The 22946-nt window shown below is 38.0% G+C and overlaps 1 protein-coding gene across 11 annotated transcripts in view; it reads right to left on the reverse strand.

The window, feature by feature from the left end:
• MYH10 (myosin heavy chain 10) overlaps positions 1-22946 on the reverse strand; it is a 142390-nt gene that overhangs the window by 114037 nt on the left and 5407 nt on the right. For all 11 annotated transcript variants that reach the window (XM_075994160.1, XM_012775289.3, XM_075994161.1 and 8 more), the window contains exons 2-3: positions 21180-21555; positions 7528-7684 (exon numbers count right to left, since the gene is read on the reverse strand). In XM_075994160.1, the coding sequence (XP_075850275.1) occupies positions 7528-7684; positions 21180-21555 (533 nt within the window). The remainder of the gene's footprint in view (positions 1-7527; positions 7685-21179; positions 21556-22946) is intronic.

A 22946-nucleotide genomic window follows, 5' to 3' on the forward strand; every position in this document is an offset into this window, starting at 1 on the left:
GAACTAGCTCTTAGTTTTACTTAACAGTTCGTGATAGCTCTTTGTTCCAATCCATTAGTCTCTTCATACATTTTTCCTCTTGTTTTGGTTCATTTCTGTACTAAAGAATATTTTTATTGTGATATGACACACAGAAAAACTCATGGCACAATGTACAGCTCAATAACTTACTGTAAAGTTATCTTTTATCTACCTTGCTGAATAAAGGCTTAACTTGTCTGTCTATAAATCTTTGTTTACTAACAAAAACATTTAGAGTTATGAATTGTTTCTTAAAGTGGCTTTTGCCATAACTCATAAAATTTTTATGTGATATTTTATTGTGGTTTATTTCTAAAGAATCTGTAATATGAGTTTTGATTCCTCTTCCACCAAAAGCCATATAGATGAATGATTAATAACAAAAGCACTCATACTCATTAAACACACTGCCATGAAAACTAACCCATCTGGAAATCTTTTTATCGTTAATGTCTTTCTGCACTTTGGTCAGAGAATGTAGCCTGTGATTTCTTCTTTCAGGAACTGAGGTTTTTATTGGGGGCAACTATGCTTTCTGCTAACTGGGCAGTAATACTATATATATGTTTTTCAACACAAGCTTGCTAAATTGTGTTAAAAAAAAAATCACATTCTTTATGTTCCTTTTCCCCCTATTTAATATATCAAATTCTTAGAGAAGCATGTTAAAGCTCGCTCTATAATTATGGTCCACATTCTCCTTGTATGTCCAATAGCAAGTGGTTTAAATATTTGGTACAAAGTCAATGGTATATGTATAAGTATGATCTGTCTCTCCCAGATGACTACATTATACTATTTCTATCTTAAACCTCCAATTTCTATCCTGAACCTCCTATCTCTCTTACCTCCTCCTCTCTCAGCTGAAGCATTACTTTATAGTTCCCTGAGAAAACAGAAGCATTTTCACACACTCCTAACAACAAACCTATCTGCCTACCTACCTACAGACAATACTTGAAAAATCTGATTGTGAAAGGAAGGTGGAAAGAACTTCCTTATTTAACGTAATGGGAAAAATTCCCCTTAATATTTTGGAAAAAAACAACCTTAATATTTTGAAATTAAAAAAAAACCCTTAATATTTTAAAAAATAAGTAAATAAAGTAATGGGAAAAACTTTAGCAAATTTAATGCTAATGCTAGGAGTGCACAAAAAGGGAGGTAGAAGATACAGTCACACTTAGAATAATCAGAACTGAGATCCCTGAGGTTGAAAGGATACGATCAACATCAGAGATGGAGGACTTGGTAAGACTGGCCTTTGACACGAGTGGACACGAGAGAATGATTTATAAATCTGTTCAGGAAGCTGGGGCAGTTGGTGGCTTCCAAATTCTCTGTGGAATGAGGAACAAGCCATCAGCTGGGGAGTGGAGGGGGCATGTAGGGGCCCGCAGAGGTTTGAAAGAATCATTATGGAGAAAGGGATAATCATCTCACTAGAGAAACAAGGTAGGATTAGCAAATTGTTTTAAGAGTAGAATCAGGACTCCTGGTCATGAAATTACAGTAGTATCGATCTGTCCAGTTATGTGAACATAACTCTAGAAGCATCAGCGACCTAAGTAAGAGCATTAAAAGAGACAGGCCAGGCACAGTGGCTCATGCCTGTGATCCTAGCACTTTGGGAGGCTGAGGCGGGAGGATCATTTGAACCCAGGAGTTCAAGCCCAGCAAGAGCAAGAGCAAGGCTCCATCTCTATAAAAAATAGAAAAATCAGCCAGGCATGATGGCACAGACCTGAAGCCCCAATTACTTAGAAAGCTGAGACAGTAGGATCACTTGAGTCTAAGAGTTGAGGTTGCAGTGAGCTATGATGCTGTCATTGCACTCCAGCACTGTGACCCACCCCCCGAAAAAGAGATAAATATATTGATTCATCGAACATGAGAGTTTTGCCAAACAGGTATAACAAAAGAACAATGTTAAAAGGAGTTTAAGCTATGGACAGACTGTTGAAATGATAAGCCATGAAATCTAAACTATACAAGAAAGAAAGTGAAGGAGATTCTGGCTAATGCATTAGTATAAGTGTAAGTAAAGCAACTAATGGTCTGGAGATTCACATGAAGGCAAAGAACACATTTAAGACACTTTTTGATTGGACTACCCATATGGAAGGACACTGCACAGAATTTCTGAAATATTATTTGAAAAATCAGGTGATTTTTTTTTTTTTTTTATGTGGAGTCTTGCTCTGTTGCCAGGGCTAGAGTGCCGTGGCATCAGCCGCTCACAGCAACCTCAAACTCCTGGGCTTAAGCAATCCTCTTGCCTCAGCCTCCCTAGTAGGTGGGACTACAGGCATGCAACACCATGCCTGGGTAATTTTTTCTATATATATTTTTAGTTGTCCAGCTCATTTCTTTCTATTTTTAGTAGAGACGGGGTCTTGTTCTTGCTCAGGCTGGTGTCGAACTCCTGACCTTGAGCGATCCACCCACCTAAGCCTCCCAGAGTGCTAGGATTATAGGCATGAGCCACCATACCAAGCCAAAATCAGGTAATTCTAAAAGATGGCAAAGTCTAGAGCATCACTACAGAATTTGGTGGCATAAGTGAGAGAAGAAGGAGATTAAAGACCTAAAGATCAAGGTCTTTGATTGTTCATGAGAAGCTATGAAGTAACACAGGGTAATGGCAAGGTTTGAGGCATATAGGAAACAATATGACAGGGGCCAAGGCCATCATGGAGTGAGGAAAGGAACCAAGAAGAAAGCTGTTGAAAGTGATGAAAAGAGGTAGAGGTGGCGCATCTTTTCCAAGAGGGTAAAGAAATAATGGTTTAGCATGTGGGTGGTGAGTAAGACGCTAACCCTGTCTCCCAGTGCATAGGATTTGAGTAATAGAGCAATCTTCACACAGTGGGTTCAACCCCTGCATGCAGGAGTAAGCCAATTTCAGTTAAAGCCTGGAGGAAAAGAAAACACCCCATGAAGATGCTGAAAATACGGGGAAGTTTGCATATCAGAGAGTGGGAGTTACCTAAGGCAAAAATGAAAACGGAGCATTATGGTAATGAAAACAACAGGGAAACAAAACAAAACAGAACAAGGAGAAGCAATGGATTTTATTCTAAGACACCAGGAAGATGGTAGAATCTCAGATTTTAAATATTCATGGTGGCCCCTGCAGTTATTGCTACAGCAAAACTTTCCTTTCTACCCATCTAGGTCAACAGTTGTTGGTAGCGGTGCTGGTTGTCTGCTACTGAACGGAAGCCAGCCTGGACTGTGCGCAGGGTGACCTCAGATCCTCATGGAGAAGCTACAGGTCTTGATGTTACTGTATTCTGTTTATAACATGAAGTACTGCAAGTGAGAAGTCCGATGCCAATGACTCCTTTTCCATTGAGAGCATCTAATTTTACCCCATGCAAGACTAGGCACGAGTCTCCTTTCACTCACTATTCCAGCCTAGCACTTTTCAGCCTAAAGCAAAAAATACCAAAAATTTTTCAAAAACATCATTTCTTTCGTGGAAACTGACAGTACATTCCATGTTTCCTACTCTTTCTTTCATAAGTTCTATCAGTTTTTCCTTTCCTTTCCTTATTTATTTATTTATTTATTTATTTTTTAAGAGAGGGAGCATCAGGCCGGGCGCGGTGGCTCACGCCTGTAATCCTAGCTCTCTGGGAGGCCGAGGCGGGCGGATTGCTCAAGGTCAGGAGCTCGAAACCAACCTGAGCAAGAGCGAGACCCCGTCTCTACTATAAATAGAAAGAAATTAATTGGCCAACTAATATATATATATATATATATATATATATATATATATATATATATATATATATATACACAAAAAATTAGCCGGCATGGTGGCGAATGCCTGTAGTCCCAGCTACTTGGGAAGCTGAGGCAGGAGGATTGCTTGAGCCAGGAGTTTGAGGTTGCTGTGAGCTAGGCTGACGCCACGGCACTCACTCTAGCCTGGGCAATAAAGTGAGACTCTGTCTCAAAAAAAAAAAAAAAAGAGAGGGAGTATCAGTATGTTGCCCAGGCTGGACTTGCATTCCTGGGCTTAAGGAATCCTCCCACTTCAGCCTCCCAAGTAGCCATCAGTTTCTTCTTATTCTATATTCTAGTCTTCTAATCTACTGCTTTAGTTTCCAATTGTGTTGATTCTACCATTCCATGCTTTTATTATTTTTTTTGAGACAGAGTCTCGCTTTGTTGCCCAGGCTAGAGTGAGTGCCGTGGCATCAGCCTAGCTCACAGCAACTTCAAACTCCTGGGCTCAAGCAATCCTCCTGCCTCAGCCTCCCAAGTAGCTGGGACTACTGGCATGCGCCACCATGCCCAGCTAATTTTTTCTATATATATTAGTTGGCCAATTAATTTCTTTCTATTTATAGTAGAGACGGGGTCTCGCTCTTGCTCAGGCTGGTTTCGAACTCCTGACCTGGAGCAATCCGCCCGCCTCGGCCTCCCAGAGTTCTAGGATTACAGGCGTGAGCCACCGTGCCCGGCCATTCCATGCTTTTATCACTGAGTGTGTAATATTTTGCAATAAAGTTTATGTCCAAGAACTCTGCTTTCATTCATTCAACAAATATTTATTGAGCAACTACTATGTGCCAGGCAAACTGCATTTTATTGATACAGTATCCCCTAGAATCCAAACTAAAGGAAAAAGTAAACTCCCATCTTTTTTTTTTATTTTTTTGCATTAAAAAACTAACAAACTTTTCAACATTTTAATCAACACACTTGAAGATGTGAGATGTGTACCCCAAAAATCTGTGTATGATATGAAACTGGCAGGGATGATAAATACATTTGATGAAAACAAACATAATTTAATTTTAAAAGATCCTGACAGCTTCAATAGGTAATTCAATATAAAATAATAATTTAATGGGGCCGTATGCTCTGAATTCTCCACATAGTCCCCTCTTCAAGCTATTGATCCCCTTCATAGGTCCAGTGACATTTAGCCATCCACTCATGTTTGGAATTGAAGACCTAGATGGATCAGCATTGGTAGCTGGTATGAGCTTTACCAGCAACTGCACGTGCTAATGTCTGACCACCCCAGCAGATGCCCCACCCAGTTGTGCTGTATAGTGTATCAGCAGGTAGCCCCCCACTTCCAGAATGGAATACAAAGGGGAATTGTTTAGAGTGGATTTTTTGTTTTTATTTTCTGTATTAAACTTTTAAATTTTTATGTATTCAAAACTATTAATTGATTCCTTTTGATTTTTGCATGGAAGTTTATTACTATGGATAGGAATGCATCACATTGCCTTTGAATGAGAGCTCCTATTTTTTACTATCTACATTTCCTTGGTCAAGTTATTTACCTTCTTTGTGCCTTAGTAAATAAGAATAACTATTCTATTTACTTTTTGGGTTGTCATGCACTAAATAATACACACAAAACATTTAGCTCAGTGCCTGGCATTGTAATAATTTTCAATAAATGTTCATTCTAGCATTAATAATGATATTGATAATAATATGATAATGCTGGTAAGTCACATCTTCCTCATTCTATTTTCTAAAGAGGAATTTTGACCAACAAAGCCATGGGGCCAACAACTCCCTCTCATTCTGTATCTGTATAGCTGGTTTGGGAATCCAGTAATGGGATATAACATTTATCCCTGTTAACTATTATGTTGGATTCAACCTGTCAAGTGATTTTAAAATCCTGTTTCTTTTCATCAAATGTATTTATTATCCCTCCCAGTTCCATGTCATCCCCAGATGTTATGGGCACACATCCCACATCTTCAAGTGTGTTGATAAAAATGTTTAAAAGGGCACACGCCCTTTGGCACACATCCTGGCAAACCCAGCCAACCTCAATTATTAATCAAGCGCCTCAAGTGCAACTTTCCAGCATGCAGCCAGGAGGATAACATAGAAGACTATGGAATGCTATCAGAAGTCCGAATACTCCACATTAACACTGTCTGCTGCATTTCCCCTCCTACTAAAGCCTAAAGTAATGTGATGAATATATTCGTGTTGTTCTTATCTTGTTCCCTTAACAAGAGATTCTACAATCTTTCCTGGCATGTATATTAAGATCAGAGCTCAGGAGCTTTTTAAAAATTATAATGACATATGTGAGCCTGTCCCCCTAGCCTAGCCTTCTGAAAACTCCCCTTCTATATACTACTTCAAAGATCAATTGTGAGAATGTATCTGTTCAGATGAGGAACTGTCTGGACTCAGGAGGGCACTTCCTCCAATTTCTTCTCCCACATATGTCATAGTTTGCTCATTAATACAAATGCTTTTCTGCATCTAAAGATCATTCTTCTTAACAGAGACATAGAGCCAAAACAAACAAAAAAGCTGATGATTTTTCCTCCTCCATTAATCTAACAGCGATCTATTACAACCCTAGCCATTTCTTAGTATTCTGACTTTGAACTCAAGAAAAGGTTATTAAATTTAATCTTTTTTAAAAGTCTAAGCTCATTTTTAATTTCAAAACTGTCCTTAGCTACCTAGGACACTATTCTAGTCTTGAAGTACTTGCTGTTTGCCTCAAAGGACCTGGCATATAAGTATCCAAACAAAACTAGAAGTAGGAAATGGGTGTTGTACTTTATTATATTAATTCCTTCACACTACCTTTTGGTCCCAGTCACCAAGAGAGCCTAGTCATAACCCATAATTTGATGAAAGGTATATGTAGCATATCATGTTTTCTGAAATCATGGCACTATTTTATAAGACTCTTATATTTTTTATTAAACCTTACAGAATTTATTTAAAAAAAAAAGGAGAGAGAGAGGGAGAGAGAGAGAGGGAGAGTTATTATAGAAGATTAGGCTTTCACATAGCACTAGGAATTCCCATGTTTAAATGCAGTCTTGTGGAGCAGTAACATTCATTGCATTCATAACTACTACATTCTGGCTTTCAAAAAATGGCCCTCCATAAGTCATTGTGTCTAAAGCTGTGGTTCAAATAAATGACTCTTCAAATATGTATTTCATTAATCTGTTACAGAATTAGTTAAAAAACAAAAAAAAAGAAAAAAAAAATATGTATTTCATTCTAATCCAAAAGTACACAGTTGAAATCAATCAACTCAAAACATCCTTTTTAACTTTTGTTGTCTCCTTTTACATGCCTTTAAATCACAAATAACATTTTATAATCTTTCTTTCCCCACTGAAACATCTACCTTTCCTATTATTCTTCCTATTGGTTTTAAAATCTAATGTAATAGAGCTTTGGTTATACTAGCTTGTGGTGGGAATAAAATGTATTATGAAAACTAGATGCTTTTTAACATAAAAATTTACATGACATATTATTATAGAGCAACAAATATACTTACCAGCTTCCTATAGAAAATGGTGACATTGACTATCTTAATCTTAAGAACTTATCATTTTTCTACAATAAACATTACTTTTATTACTCTTTTTAAAAAAGAAAATTAAAACCTTTTGTAGAACAGAGAGATTAAAAAACACTATAAATTATATTTAAGAAATTCTGGGTATTTAGTATTCTAACATTTCCAATTACCTTGAAGCATGCATCTGTAAGCAGATTCAGATATAGCATAGATGTGTGGAGGCATCTCATGACGTTTCTTTCCTCTGTACATTTCAATAATATTCTCAGAGTAAATTGGAAGATTCTTGTAAGGATTTATGACTACACAGAAGAGTCCAGAATAAGTCTAGAATAAAAATAAAATACAGCATTAAAAAAATAAACAACAGAAAAAAAACACCCTGCATTTATCAGTCAGGGTCCAATCAGGAGAAAGAAACCACATGGTCATTTAAACAGGAGGTTTTTATCTTTCAGATAACTAGCCTATTCCCCAAATTAAATCTAGCCCATAATGGGCAATTTATTACTACACAAGTAGTTCTCCCACAGATAGTTAAGAGTGGCACTCTTCTGGACTTAATTTCTTCATCTGTAGAGTAAAAATGATGTGTGCTTCATGACTTCGCAGAGCTACTTAGGTTCAAACAATGTGTTACTTGTCTTTTCACATTCATTCTCTCACAAGTACACAAGGTATGAGAAGCTCATTAGCTAGTTTCAGATGCCATACTACAACTAAACTTTGGTCACACATAATTATCTAAAGAAAAAAACAAATACTGCAACTAATCTTTAAGAAAATACCATATGTCAAATTCGGGTATAGTATCAAAGAAGAATATCTACAATTACCTGAAAAGGTGATTAAAATATTCTTTCTTTTACCAATGAAATGTCTGTGTAAGGCTGGCTTTTCTTCATATACTTCAACCACAACAACGTATTATAAACAATTGAATGCAGAAGAACATATGAAAATCCAGCTATCTTTAAAGATATTAGATTTGTAAAAATTCAAAAGTTTTCATTCTAATATTTTTTGTTTTGGAAAATATAGTTTTCTTCAAAATTAATTTATTTATGTTAACTTGCTATGGGTTTACTATTTTTATTTTTAAATGAATTAATAAACTTTAAAAATTTGTTTTAATTTCAAATACAGTAAATATTGATAAATATAACTATCACAAACAAAAGCTTCTTAGGGTTCTCAATAATTTTTTTTGAGGCCGGGCGCAGTGGCTCACACCTGTAATCCTAGAACTCTGGGAGGCTGAGGTGGGCGGATTGCTCGAGGTCAGGAGTTTGAAACTAGCCTGAGCAAGAGGGAGACCCCGTCTCTACTATAAATAGAAAGAAATTAATTGGCAAACTAATATATATATAGAAAAAATTAGCCAGGCATGGTGGCACATGCCTGTAGTCCCAGCTACTCGGGAGGCTGTGGCAGCAGGATTGCTTGAGCCCAGGAATTTGAGGTTGCTGTGAGCTAGGCTGACGCCAGGGCACTCACTCAAGCCTGGCCAACAAAGCGAGACTCTGTCTCAAAATAATAATAATAATTTTTTTTTTGAGACAGAGCCTCGCTCTGTCAGCCAGGCTAGAGTGAAGTGGCATCATCACAGCTCACTGCAACCTCAAACTCCTGGGTTCAAGTGATCCTCCTGTCTCAGCCTCCCAAGCAGTTGGGACGATAGGCACCCACCACTGGGTTCAGCTAATTTTTCTATTTTTAGTAGAAGAAAAATAGAGTAAGAGCCGGTCTCACTCTTGCTCAGGCTGGTTTCGAACTCCTGAGCTCATATGATCCTCTGCGTCAGCCTCCCAGAGTGCTAGGATTACAGGCATGAGGTACCTCACTCAGCCTCTCAATAATTTTTAAGAGCAGCTAATCTAAAAAATACAAGCCTTTCCAGACCAGTACAACAGTCATTATTTAGAAGTAACACTATGAACACTTAAGACTTCTGAGTTTTTAAAATTTACATAGAATAATTCCTGAGAATAGTCTACAAAACTGACTCCGGAACTATGGAAAAACCAGAGCAGTTAGAATTTCTGCCAGATGCTCTAGCCCTCTGAAGGACTGAAGGAATTTAGAAAGGACACTCAACTGCATTATGAAACAGACCTTTTATTTAAAGTGATTTGGGTAGACCAAAATCTAAAAGCAAGAGGACACTAAAAAATGCTAGAAGCTGGCTACGCGGCCAGCTTCCCCAGGGAACACAAAGGGTGATTCTAACTAACAGCTGTGTCCATCAGAGCTGAGACCCTTGGCAATTGCCACCAGAAAGCCCTCTAGAGATGACTATTTTGAATACTGCAGTTATTAATGCTAAAACAAGAGAATGAAAGCCTGCCAAAAAAGCCAAGTGATCAGAACCATCTCTCTGGATGCTCTCCCGAATTTTCCTAAACTCGCAAGTGCAGGCTCAGACATGGAATGCACTTCCTACATAGATTAGTGGTTTAGCAGGGGCAAAAGGCAAATTCACTGATTTGGGCTGTTTGTTATTATAATAATGCCTTATTTCTGAGCTGGCCAAATGGACATCTGTCCTTTGTTTGTCTGAGGCCACATTCATTACTGACCACTCAAGTGTGGAGACTCTCAGCCTTCTCATACACACAGTATATACCTCAGCAAACCCTGGAAGCTCTTGGGCTTCCCAGACCACCATCTTGTCTTATAAATTTTCTACAATAAACATTACTTTTACTTTCTCCCAATCAAGTCTCTTGTCTAACTAGCCCAGTGTTTCTCTGCCATCCATATGACAAAAAGGCAATGAGAGACAATAAAAATAAAGGCTTTATTAAGGGTGAGAAAAACCAAGGAGAGGCAACCTCCATTTTTTTTATTGATTTTAATTTATACACAGTAAAGTTAACAAATCATAACAGTGCATCAATGAATTCTTATACATCCAACTCCACTTTTTTATTCAAAAATTAGATCACCATCTATCATGAAGCTATAGATTCTGTACTTCACTTTTATAAGAGGCAAATAATTACAGATGGGCAAAAAAATTTAAAAAGCCTTCAAGAAAGTGAAATACTCAATATTCAGCTTAACCCCCTATAGCACATATGGCACAGTAACGGATCATTAACAATGACATGTTTAATCAGAAATAATCCCAACATGTGTGTCTACCATGTGTTAGGTACATTTCTAAGGACTAGTATTAGAAAGATGAGTAAGTCTCACAAATACCGTGTGTTTCCCCGAAAATAAGACAGGGTCTTATATTTATTTTTCCTCAAGAAGACACCCTAGGGCTTATTTTCAGGGGATGTGTTATTTTTTTTAAGTACAGTACAACAATATACATTTATTCAAATATAGTTAAGTCGTCTTCTTCTGGAACATCATCATAACTCTCCAAACCCCGAATTCCATCCTGAATTTCTTGTGACTCTATTTCCTTTAGAACCATTGGCCCCAATCTCTCATGTCGAGCAATAGAGCTCTCATGGGGCAGATGAGAAGGGCTGCTCGTCTTCTTTACCGCTTGCTCGGCGACGAAATGCATGGGTTGTGCAGATAAGCTGCATAGCCACGCCTATTACTAGGTCTTATTTTCGGGGTAGGGCTTATATTGTGCAAATGCTTAGAAATCCTGCTAGGGCTTATTTTATGGGTAGGTCTTATTTTCAGGGAAACACGGTACGAGTAAGTCATCAAAAACAAAAGGTTAAAATAATCATCAGTATCTCATGTTTCCCAAAAAGAGGCAGTAAAGTGAGAATATTAATGAAGCGCTTAAAGAGCTAACTTCTAACTACCTAGAAAATTAGGTGCAACCTTAGACTCTTGCATAAACTAACCTATCATTGAAATGATATTGTCTCATTTCTGTCTTCCTCCAGACACATGGTAGGAAGGCAGCATGTTGTTAAAATAATATCTCTGGGGACCTTAAAGTTCAAATTAAACTTCATTAAGTATTTGAGTACACACACAAGATATTAAACACCCTTGAGAAACATACACTCTAGTATGAAGACAACAGATACACACTAAACAAACAAGTCACAATATAAGGCACCAAAAAGAGAAAGGAAAAGATGAAGAGGTATTATAAATAGCAGAGGAAGCTCCGGGGCAGAACACACAACCAACTCCAGGCACCGACAGTCATGACCATCTTGTCAGAAACTATAACACTGGGTACAAAAGTCAGACCCAGACGGGCTTTGATGTTCTTTTTAAACACTATTAGGTTAAAGCAGGGATAAAGGAATTATTATTCAAATAGTAAGAGCATAAAACTCCTACAGTGGCAGGATACATCCAAGGCAATGTGAGAAGACCGGTGCAGCTGAAAATAGTCTATTCCATGCAATGTGAGAGATAAGGGCCAAGGAAGTCAAACCAAACAATTTAGATTTTGTCTCCTATAGGTGATGAGATCCTAAAGGTTCAGGAGAGAACAGAGGTTGAAGGAAAGCATTTTAGACAAAGTATAAGGAAAGCATTTTAGACAAAGTATAAATCTGGCAGCCATATGGAAACAGATTGAAGGGGCAGGAGGTGAGAAGCCAGAAGACAAACGGAGACTGCTCCACAGTCCTGGCACGAAGACAGGGCTTAAATGAGAGAAAAGGCATCACAAAACAGAGAAGCGATGAGTCACAGAGAAAGCTGGATGCAGACTCAACAGAACTCAGAAACTCTCAATACAAAAAAGCCACTAAAGGTCTAAATGGAGGAGGACTCCAAGGTTTCCAAGCTTCAAAGACTAGAACCATTATTGACAAAAGGGAAAATAATCTGATTTGTGGGAAAAGATAATAAATCCCCCTTTAACATACTGAGATTGTGATATGGTAGGTGAGCTAAGCAGGATGCCTAGTGAGTGGCTGGAAATATTGGATTGCCATAGCCTTGGAAAAATTCTGAAGAACTGTAAAAGGTTTGAGGTTTTATTATACAAACTGCAAAGGTTTATATAATAACATTACTGTATACTTTATTTAAGAGAGACATACAAAAATATTTGAACACCAAAAAAATGCTATTTTTCAAACATGCTATGCTGCTTTATGCCTCCAGGCTTCTATCTGCGCTGACCACTCTGCCTAGAATGTCTGTTCTCCTGTCCAAGTATTGGCAAATTTTGCTTATCCTTTAAGTGCCAAGCCTCTTGCTAAGAAAGCAGGGATATGTACATGCATTGTTTCATGTACATGGAAGGAAGAGAGAACCAGGAAATGGAAGCAGGTGCAGATGACGGTGCAATGGAACAGAAATAACAAAAGTCTCCCACTAGGAAGAGGGGATGGAACTGGGAACATCACATAACCCTCAAAAGAAATCAGACCACTACCAAAAAGGAAAGGGAGGGAGGAAAGAATAATTTACCTGTACCACCTGCAAACACTGCATCTAGATAAAATTCACATGCGTATTAAAAGAAAAGCCCTATAAAATAAGTAAAACATAATTATTCACAGGATTCAGAAAAAGAAATTACCTATGGATATTATCTACAAAGTGAGCTAAGACAAATCTTTAGGAAACAGATTTATATCTGCAACAGAATATAGTATGACATGGACTCTGTATGTTAGAACAGAAATGCCTGAGAAAAAAATAGGTGACTAAGGCAAGAGAAGACTATAAAGAATCATCTGAAATAAAAGAGCAGAATGGACACTTCAAGAAATCAAGTGATAAGAGTAGGCACATTTATTCAGGGAGAGCATCCTTAAAAATACGCTAAAGGTAAAATAATAAAAAGAAAAAGAAGTTACAAAGGTAAAACCAATAAAAAAATGATACATAGAAGGTAGATGAATATGGAAGGCAGAAGAAGGATAACTAACACTTTGTTATTGCTCCTTTAGGAGAAAAAAGGCCAAAACTCTGTAAAAATAAATAAATAAAAACTTGAAGAAAACTTTGTGTTTTGAGTTATATATACTGAGTTAAAAAAGAATTATATACTGAGTTAAAAAAGAATTATATACTGAGTTAAAAAAGAATTCATCAAGCTAATAAATGCAGGAGTGATGGCATTACATTTTGAAGCCCCTAATGAAAGAATGGATCTGGACAATGTTTATCACTGGCTATTAAAACCCTTAGGTGACTGGCAGATGAGGACACACCTAATGGACACATCAGGCTGGCAAATCCTAAACTGATTCACTACTGGCTCACTGATCAATCTCAACATCATAAAGTAAGAGACAACTTGGCATTAGTATCTCCTGAATCTAAATCTGTCTAAGCCTCTGGATCCAATTACCAGGCTATAGGAAACACCATAGGAATGCAATCAACAAAATCCAGAATACAGGAACTTATACAACACAACTCACTCTGCATCTTCAAATAAAAAAAGAGGGAAGGGAAATACACAGATTTCTAGAAAAGACAAAAGTGTTATGGATTGAAGGTCCCCCAGAAAGCATATGTTGTAAACTTAATCTCCAATGCCTAATGGGAGCTGTTTAGGTCATGAGGGCTCCACTCTCATGAATGGATTAATGCCAATTATCAAAGGGCTTGAGGCTCTGAGTTCTTTCTCTTGCTCTCTTGTGTGCTTTCTTGCCCTTCCACCTTCCACCATGGATGACACAGCAAGAAGGCTCTCACTGCATGTGGCCCCTTGATCTTGGACTTCCCAGCCTCCAGAATTGCAAGCCAAATAAATGTCTACTGTTTTTAAATTACAGTCTGTAGTATTCTGTTCTAACAGCACAAAATGGACGAAGTCAACAATGAATTATAATGTATAGACCTTGTTTGGATCCTGAATTGAACAAACCAACTATTTATGACCTATTTATGAGGCATACAAAAATGTGAAAAGTGACTGAATGAATATATGATGATATGAAATTATTTCATTTTTAGACAGATAACAGTTACAAATCTCAAAACTTGTTGCTGAGAAGAAGCTAAGCAGACAAGTCTAAGCCGCACACAAGTCTAAGACAGCAAAAATTAAAGAGTTCCAGCCCACCCAGGAGAAGGAGGGGCCAGAGGTGGCAAACACCCCAAGCTTTCAGTTGGGACCCTGATGGCTACACCCTAAGAGTTAAGGCTATACCAGAAATAGACTAGCCCTCACACAGCCTGAGGCCCAGCTGGGAAGGAGGTCAACCTCTGACTGCACTACATGTCCTAGTTTCCCTTAGCCTAACTGCATGCCCAAAGCAAAACTCCAGAATATGCTCAATGTCACCCAGAGCCTCAAATTATCTTCCCAATACAATAACCACACATACAAGGCAACGAGTTGTGACTAAAATCCAAGATGTACTAATAACTGGATCCCCAGTGAGTTTATTTTTATTGACTTGTATTACTGTCTTACATGATAATATGTTAGAATAATTGAAAGACATGATTAAGAATTCTTGCAGAAAATGGAAACTATTAAAAGAAAAGCCAAATGAAAACTTTAAAACTGGAAAAAACAGTAACTGAAATTAAGAATTCATATGCTTAACAACAAATTAGATACAGCTGAAGAAAGAATTAGTTGCCTTACATTTTAATCAGAAGCAAATAGCCAGACTTAAGCATGGGGGGAAAACAAGGATGAAAATGTAGAAGAATGTGACAGCTACATGGGACATGGTGAAAAGGTCTGACATACCAGGTGTATGAGTCCAAGAAAGGAGAAAAGAAAGGAGCAGAAGCAGGATCTGAAGAGACAGATAATGGATAATAATTTTCCCAAACTGACAAAAGACATCAAGTCACAGATTCGAAAACACTAGAAACTCCAAGGTGAATACAGCAGTCCCTCCTTCTCTGAAGTTTTGCTTCTGCAGTTTCAGTTACCAGAGATCAAACATGGTCCCAAAATGAGAAGACTTATCACACTGGATACTAAGACATATTACAAGGTTGTAATTTTTAAGAAAATGTGATAGCCAAAAGATAAGCACACAAACCCATGAAACAGAACAGAGTCAAGAACATATTTATGAATACCTGATTTATGACAAAACTGGCACTTCAGAGCAGTGGAGAAAGGATTATGTTTCAGTAAATGGCACTGAGTCAACTGGATAGTTATTTGGGAAAAAAAATAAATCTTGTCCCCACCTCACACCAAACACAAAACTCAATTCCAGATGGAACTGAAGCTGACCCTGAGAAAAATATTAAATTCCCTTCTCCTCTAGCTTCAAACTGAGTTCAGCATGAGATTGAGGATGAGAGAAGATCAGGGCATTTATTCCCCAGGCTCTCTCCCTGCCAGTCAGCGAGAGCTGCCTGCATCCCTCCAAGGCAGGCCACAGCTCCTATCAGGTAGTCTTCTCCATCCAGCTACCCTCTCCAAGTTCAGATGACAGCTCTTTCCTGTTGCATCTTTTTTTTTTTTTTGAGACAGAGTCTCACTTTGTTGCCCAGGCTAGAGTGAGTGCCATGCCGTCAGCCTGGCTCATGGCAACCTCAAACTCCTGGGCTCAAGGAATCCTGCTGCCTCAGCCTCCCGAGTAGCTGGGACTACAGGCATGCGCCACCATACCCGGCTAATTTTTTCTATATATATTAGTTGGCCAATTAATTTCTTTCTATTTATAGTAGAGACGGGGTCTTGGTCTTGCTCAGGTTGGTTTCGAACTCCTGAGCTCAAACGATCCGCCCGCCTCGGCCTCCCAGACAGCTAGGATTACAGGCGTGAGCCACCGGCCTCCTGTTGCATCTTTAAAGATAAAGATGTATCAAGGGCTCTCAGCCATCACTAGTGTTGGGATACTGCACTGTCCCTCATTTGTTTTTTTAAACTCTACCCACTTTTGTAAATCTTCCCTTTATTAAACTCTCAAAATACCTAGTTTGAGAGCCTTCTGTTTCCTGCTAAGACTGACTCAATCGGGAATTATCTAGAAAAGCTGAAGAAATAAGTTACAGATATGCATGGCCTATCACCCAGGAATTGTACTCCTAGTTATACACTTTACAGAAAGCCATGCTTATATGCACCAGGTACATGTACGGGGCCATTCATTGAAGCAATGTTCATAATAGTTCCAAAAAAGACAACATACAAAAACAGCTGAGTAGTTACATTCATTGGGTCAAAAATTTTATAATACTGCATTCCAAGAAAAATGAATAAACTACTCAAACTTTTTAAAATTTCAGGGCCCTTTTACACTCTTAGAAACTATTAAGGACCCCAAACACATTTTGTTTTATATAAAATATATAGAGTTTTTAAAATGTTCATTTATTCATTTAGAACAATAATACATGTTAGCATAAATAACATTTCTTACAAAAAAATAACTTTTTGTTTTCCAAAACAAAAGTAAGGAGTGGCACTGTTTTATATTTTTGCAAAACTCTTATTATTTGGCTTAATAGAAAACATTTCAATCTGCATGTCTGTTTCTGCATTCAGTCTACTGTGATATGTTGTTTTGGTTGCAGCACATAAAGAAAATCAGTCTTACGCAGACATCTAGTTGGAAAAGAGAGGAACAGTTTAACAACCTGTTCAGCTAACTGTGGATATTCCCCTTTTGAGACTACCAAAACTTAATAATTGATAGTTTTTTAAAGATTACATGCATTGTGGCATCTGAAACCCTACCAGTGAACTCCTCATATTGTTTTATCAAAATCCATTGGCTTATCTTGCATGTTGAATGAATCTTTCCCCTGTGCATGTTTATGTAACATCATGCATATATCATTTGGAAAATACTGGCTCACTAAGTTATTTAAATCTTTCAAATGATGACATTTCACTATAGGGCATCAAAAAACCCCCAAACAAAACATTTGCATTATTATCACCATCTATCATAAAGTACTGACATGCTGTCAAGTTCATGGTGGTAGATACAAGTTTCCTAAAATTCTAATTTTCACGTTAAAAACTAAAATTTTATCATTGGCAACAAATGCAGTCAGTTGTTTTCTTTGAAGTGACAAGCTCGCATTGTTAATTTTCAAGAAAATGTCAGCCAAATACTTCCGTGTGAGTAATCATAGTTTATCTATCATTCTATCAAACGAAAATAGTGTTCTATTAAAAAAGCAACAAGTTTAGCTTGCAATTCAAACAACTAAACACTTGCTCTTCCTCAAGGTAACCATCATATATCCACATACAGAAGTGCTTTGTGCATACTTAACATTTCATCACACAGAATATTAAAAAGACGTGCTCTCAAGGGTTGAGATTTAATAAAATCAATCATTTTTCCTGCTTTATCAAGAACATTCTTGAGTGAAACTCAATCTTTTAAACTGCCGATAAATGGCTGTGAAGAATAATGTCATTACTGGTACAATCTGAGGTCACTACCTTTACTCATGATAAGGTATCAGAACTTTTATCCATAATTGCTTTGTACCCTCAGTACAAATGTCAATGGTGAAAGGGCAAATAACATCTTCATATTATTATGAAAATAGTTTTGATCTTTCCGATTCCCTGAGAGGGTCTTGGGAAACCACAGGGGTCCACTGACCACAACACTTTGAGAACTACGGAATTATAGCAACACAAAACAACAATGTGGATGAATCTTAAAAATATAATCCAGAGCAAAAAAACCCCCAAAAAACACACAAAAAACAGACACAAAGGCTATACACTAAGATTCATTTATATAAAAATTCAAAAACAGGCAAAACTAAACTATATTGTTTATGGATGCATACTTAGTTGATAAAACACATTGGGATATTTTAACACACTTCTCTCAGTAATTGATAAATCAAGCAGACAAAAATTAGCAAAGCTATAGAAGATTTAAACAAACACAAAAGCTTAATCTAATGGCCATATATAGAACCTTACGCCCAACACAATACACATTCGCAAACACATTTAGAATACTCATAAAAACTGACAATATATTACACCAAGCAAGTTTCAACAAAAACAAGGAATGATATCATATGAACAATCTCCTTTGACTGCAATGCAATTATATTAAAAATCAATAATAACAAGAACCTTTAAAAACCAACATTTGGAAATTTTAAAAGTACACTTTTAAATGGTTCACTATTAAAGAAGAAATTATAATAGAAATTGGAAAATATTTAGTACTGAATAATAAAAATTCAGTGAGGTGAGCTAAAACAGGATTAGAGATATTTACAGTTTTAAATGGTTGTATTAAAAAAGATGAAAATTAATGACCTGAGAATTTGGAGGTCAGAGAGAATAAATCCAAAGAAAATATAAGAACATAATTAAACCTGTTAGCAACCTAATTTGTTTAAATGAATTTACACTATATCTTATCTATAGCAATATGTTCCAAAAGGTCCTACCCAAGTTATTATATCATCTATATCAAGGCACCTCTATCAATCAATCTCAACTGACAAGTTAATTCCAAAGACCAATGCAAATTCATCACAATGCTGACAATTAATTGTGGCTCAGTGCTTCAACTAGAATCTTAGGTAAGAACACTTTCTTTTCACCAACTAATTGAAGACACAATCTCCCAAACTCCCCACCTCTGTTGTGACCTTAATACTTTGAGAAAAACTCAGATTTGTCTTCTATAAAGATCAAGGAGGCTGTGTTTTGAAAAGAAACTAATTCAGAAATTCACTCAGATTGTCCCTAAGTTGGAAAAAAAAAATCAAACTCAGTAAAAATTACCTGCAAAATCTCCAAATTATGAGGAATGTCTACAAATAAAATGGACTGTCCTTTCCTTCATTCCTTTCCTTTTACAACCGCAGTCTCCTTCCCTTTTCTATTTATCTCGCCCCTCTCTCCTGTTTGCAGCTACCTACAAGGTCTAAAGCTGGGGACCAACGTGAAGGCTTTGGCAGAAACCCAGCCTAGTTCCTTGTCAGCCTGTAGTTCTCCATGGTTTTCCTGTGGTGCCATCGCATTTCTAGCCCTTCATTCAAACTGACCCACCTCTCAAATCTTAGATGTTGATGTTACTATCTGACCACAACCATCCCCCCCACACACCCGAGAAGGGGTCTCACCCTATCACCCAGGCTAGAGTGTAGTGGTGTCATTATAGCTCACCTGCAACCTCAAAATCCTGGGCTCAAGCCATTCTCCTGCTTCAGCCTCCGGAGTAGCTGGGAATATAGGCCTGTGCCAGCGTACCTGGCTAATTTTTCTATTTTTTGTAGAGACGGGTCTCTCTCTTGCTCAGGCTGGTTCTCGAACTCCTGACCTCAAGCAATCCTCCTGCCTCAGCCTCTCATAGTGCTAGGATTATAGGCATGAGCCACTGTGCCCAGCCCTGACCACAACCTTTTAATTTTCTAGTTTCTTCACTCCCTCACCCCCATTAACTCTGTTCTTCCACATCATTAGATACCCCAGCCCTTGATACATCAGCCCCTTCCTGCCCAGACTTCCACTCCTACCAAACCAGGACTCCAAAGACAAGTAGGGAATGACCTGTAGCAGCAATGGAGAGCCAAAGTTCCCCTAACAGTACAGACCTGGAGCAATCACACAACCAGACAAAAATGCAGTCATCTTACACAAGGTTATTCAATCTCAGCTGAAGTCTCTCTCTCTTTTGTTAAGTGACAGTGGATGAGTGTTATTTTTATTTTCTTCTGTTTTTGACATTAAAAAACTAGACAGTTTGAGAAGATCTAAATTTGCCCCATTTATACTAAACAAGTTGGATTCTCAATGCCACTCTCCTGTTGTTTTATTAACTTTGGCTTCTCTTCCCAAGCCTTTTCCATTCCCCTCAAACCATCTTCCCAGCCCTGCTGCCTCTCGCTCTCCTCCTTTGCATCCTATTTCAAAGAAAAAAAAAATGGGGGCGATTCATCGAGCTTGACTGAAACTACTCGAACAAAGATCATGAGTGAATTATTCTTTTCCCAGCTTTTCCCATGGCTAACTCCCTCCCACCAGTCAGACTCCAGCTTCCACACCTGGTGTCCTGCTCACTCTACCCCACAGCCCTGTCTCACTTCCTCATAGGCCATTTCATGAAGACAGGGACCTGGCCTGTCTTGTCCACCATAGTATCCCCAGCACCCAGACCACAATAGGTGCTTGATAAATATTCCTTAAATAAACTATTTCTAGTAGGAAACTAGTATTGAATTACTCATGAGCTTCAGTAGCATACTCCTTGCATAAAATTCAACCACCCTTTTCTAATTTCAAACTCTGTCAACTTTTCTCCCTACTTCTCTTTATTCTAAGTCCTATGTATGCTACATTCCTCAAAATCACTGCCACCTCCACCAACCCTTCAAACCTATCTCGTCATTTCAGATTTTCTTTTAGTATCTTGGCTTGCATTACTGTCAGTAACTTCTATATGGTCAGTGACATGGTGACTGTAACACACATGTCAGGAGCTACCACAGGACAACCCTAGCCTCAATCTCACCCTGAACTGTTTCCTCTTAAAAACCTCAGCATTCATCCTTCCTAATTCCCTATACCCAACGAAGCTGTTCTTTCTCTTCACTGAAACCTCTATGCTTGCAGCCTCTCCACTTTATACTCCTGGATACACACTTGACTATATACCATTTAGCTGTACATATTCTTCTATTAATGCAACTCTCACTACCTTATTAAAGCCCCTTGTCTGTCTTTCTGCCACATGCTCTCTCTCACCTTATTATACTCCAGACAACTACTTCAAAAAACACTTTGTTATATTTCATTGTAGAATGGATGATTTACACTTAACATGTGAAGATTTAAAGTAAACCAAGATTTGGGTAAACAAGTGACAATCCTTCTATCTTTGATAGAAACAGTAACGTTACACAGACGGCATGGGTATTCCACATTCTCATTTGATTACGACAAGATGTACAATTTACATTAATTGCCAGTCGCCAATTCACATGATTATGTGGAAAAAATACTTACATAGATAAGTCCTGAATAGTAGCGATCCTTCAGATTATGTAAAACAGAAGCTTCATTCAAGCACGTCAATTCTGCCATATCCTCCACCTTTGAAAACTTAGGTGGGTTCATCTTCTGAATATCATCTTTGTTGACCATTGCTTTCTTTCCATTCTCCGCCAATTCCACCATAACTTCATCTCCCCGTTCTTCTTTGATACTAGCTGCCTCAAAACCATGGCGTTCTGATGGAATCCACACTAGCTTTTTAGCTGTCCAATCAGCTTGAGTGGCAGGGTTGTAGATGACAGCCCTGTCCACGAAGAGATACCTCTCTGGATCCTCAAGTCCAGTTCTCTGCGCCATTGTAAACAGAAGGATCCACGAGCAATCGCCTCTAAGAGAAGTGGAGGAAGGCAAAGTTAGATGTTTAAGAAATACAAAATAATTTACAATTTTTAGTTTTCTAAGAAACTTGAAACCTTTGGTAAATATAAAGCATAAACTCTGGGTGAAGGAGTTGGGGTATTCCTCTTTATAACCATACTAACCAAGTTTCCAAGATAAATTTTGGGACTGACCACAAATTATGACTCTGGCTGTCTGATGACCACTCAAGATTTGCCCTCAGTTACTAAGGGGCTGAAAAACAGGCCAAAGAAAAAAGTAAAGTTCTAGGTTGACCTTTTTTTCTCTTAATCTTCCCTTTTACCCTCACCACAAATTAAACGGGGAGTTAAGAAGGGAAAGAAGAAAGAAGAAAAACAAAACAAAGATGCATAATGAAAGGTCCTTGAAGTGGTATCAGAATTAGTGTGACCACCAGGATAAAGCTATAAAACCACATGATTGCCAGGAGAGTAAAGAATCAGGTCTAAAACATGCCTCCCATCCTACCCTCAGACAACAGACTCAAAGTTCTTCTGATGAATACCTTAAATCAATCCCCCTACAAGCTTCTCTATGGCCTCATGGGTTCTTAATGCAATCAAATGGGCCACAAAAGACGAGTGTAACTTAGCTCCACACAACAGCATCCTGAGGACAGGGTGGTAGCTATCCAGGCCTCCACTCCCACGCTGCATCTGCTCTTACCTGGTCTCATCAGCATTCCATCATTCCTTAAGACTCATTCTCCACCCTGATCTCTCACCTATAAACAGACTCCACTGTGCTTATGCCTTCCTGAGTGTGTGGGCCAGCAAAACATGAAAGTCCAGATACAGTCTGACAGTGCAGAAGAAAAAGGAACTGTTAACAACCTTAGCTACACTGAGGAAAGCACTTGTCTGTGACTTTTACAATTAATGTATCTCAGGAACTCAATGGTTTATTTAGCACTCATTTACTGTTGGCTCATAAGGGGCTACTAGAGAAAGCTCCATACATATAACTGCTAAGCTATATCTCCTCTTAAACTTGTACAATTGGCTTTTTAGATTAAATGACAAGGTTCTGCATTTGTCACTCACCTTTCTGATTTATATGACTGGTCATTTCTGCCTGACAGTATCTTTTGGAATTCAATACTCTCTTACACATTTTTACTATCACTATAAATTCTAGGTTATTAGGAATTTCACAGGCACAGATTCCATGACTTCATTCAAATCAACACAAGAAGCCAACTGAATACCTACTCTTGGCTCTATCAAATCCCCCCAACTTCTCCCCTCCCTCTATCCTACCTCACCCAGCCAAAAATGCTGGGGTTTCTTTGCAGGCAAGAGGATAAATACAAGGTATCCCTTGTAGGCTTCAAGAGAAATCAAAAAGTAGTCCAAAGTT

This window comes from Microcebus murinus, chromosome 18 (assembly GCF_040939455.1).
Source record: "Microcebus murinus isolate Inina chromosome 18, M.murinus_Inina_mat1.0, whole genome shotgun sequence".
Lineage (NCBI taxonomy): Eukaryota > Metazoa > Chordata > Mammalia > Primates > Cheirogaleidae > Microcebus > Microcebus murinus.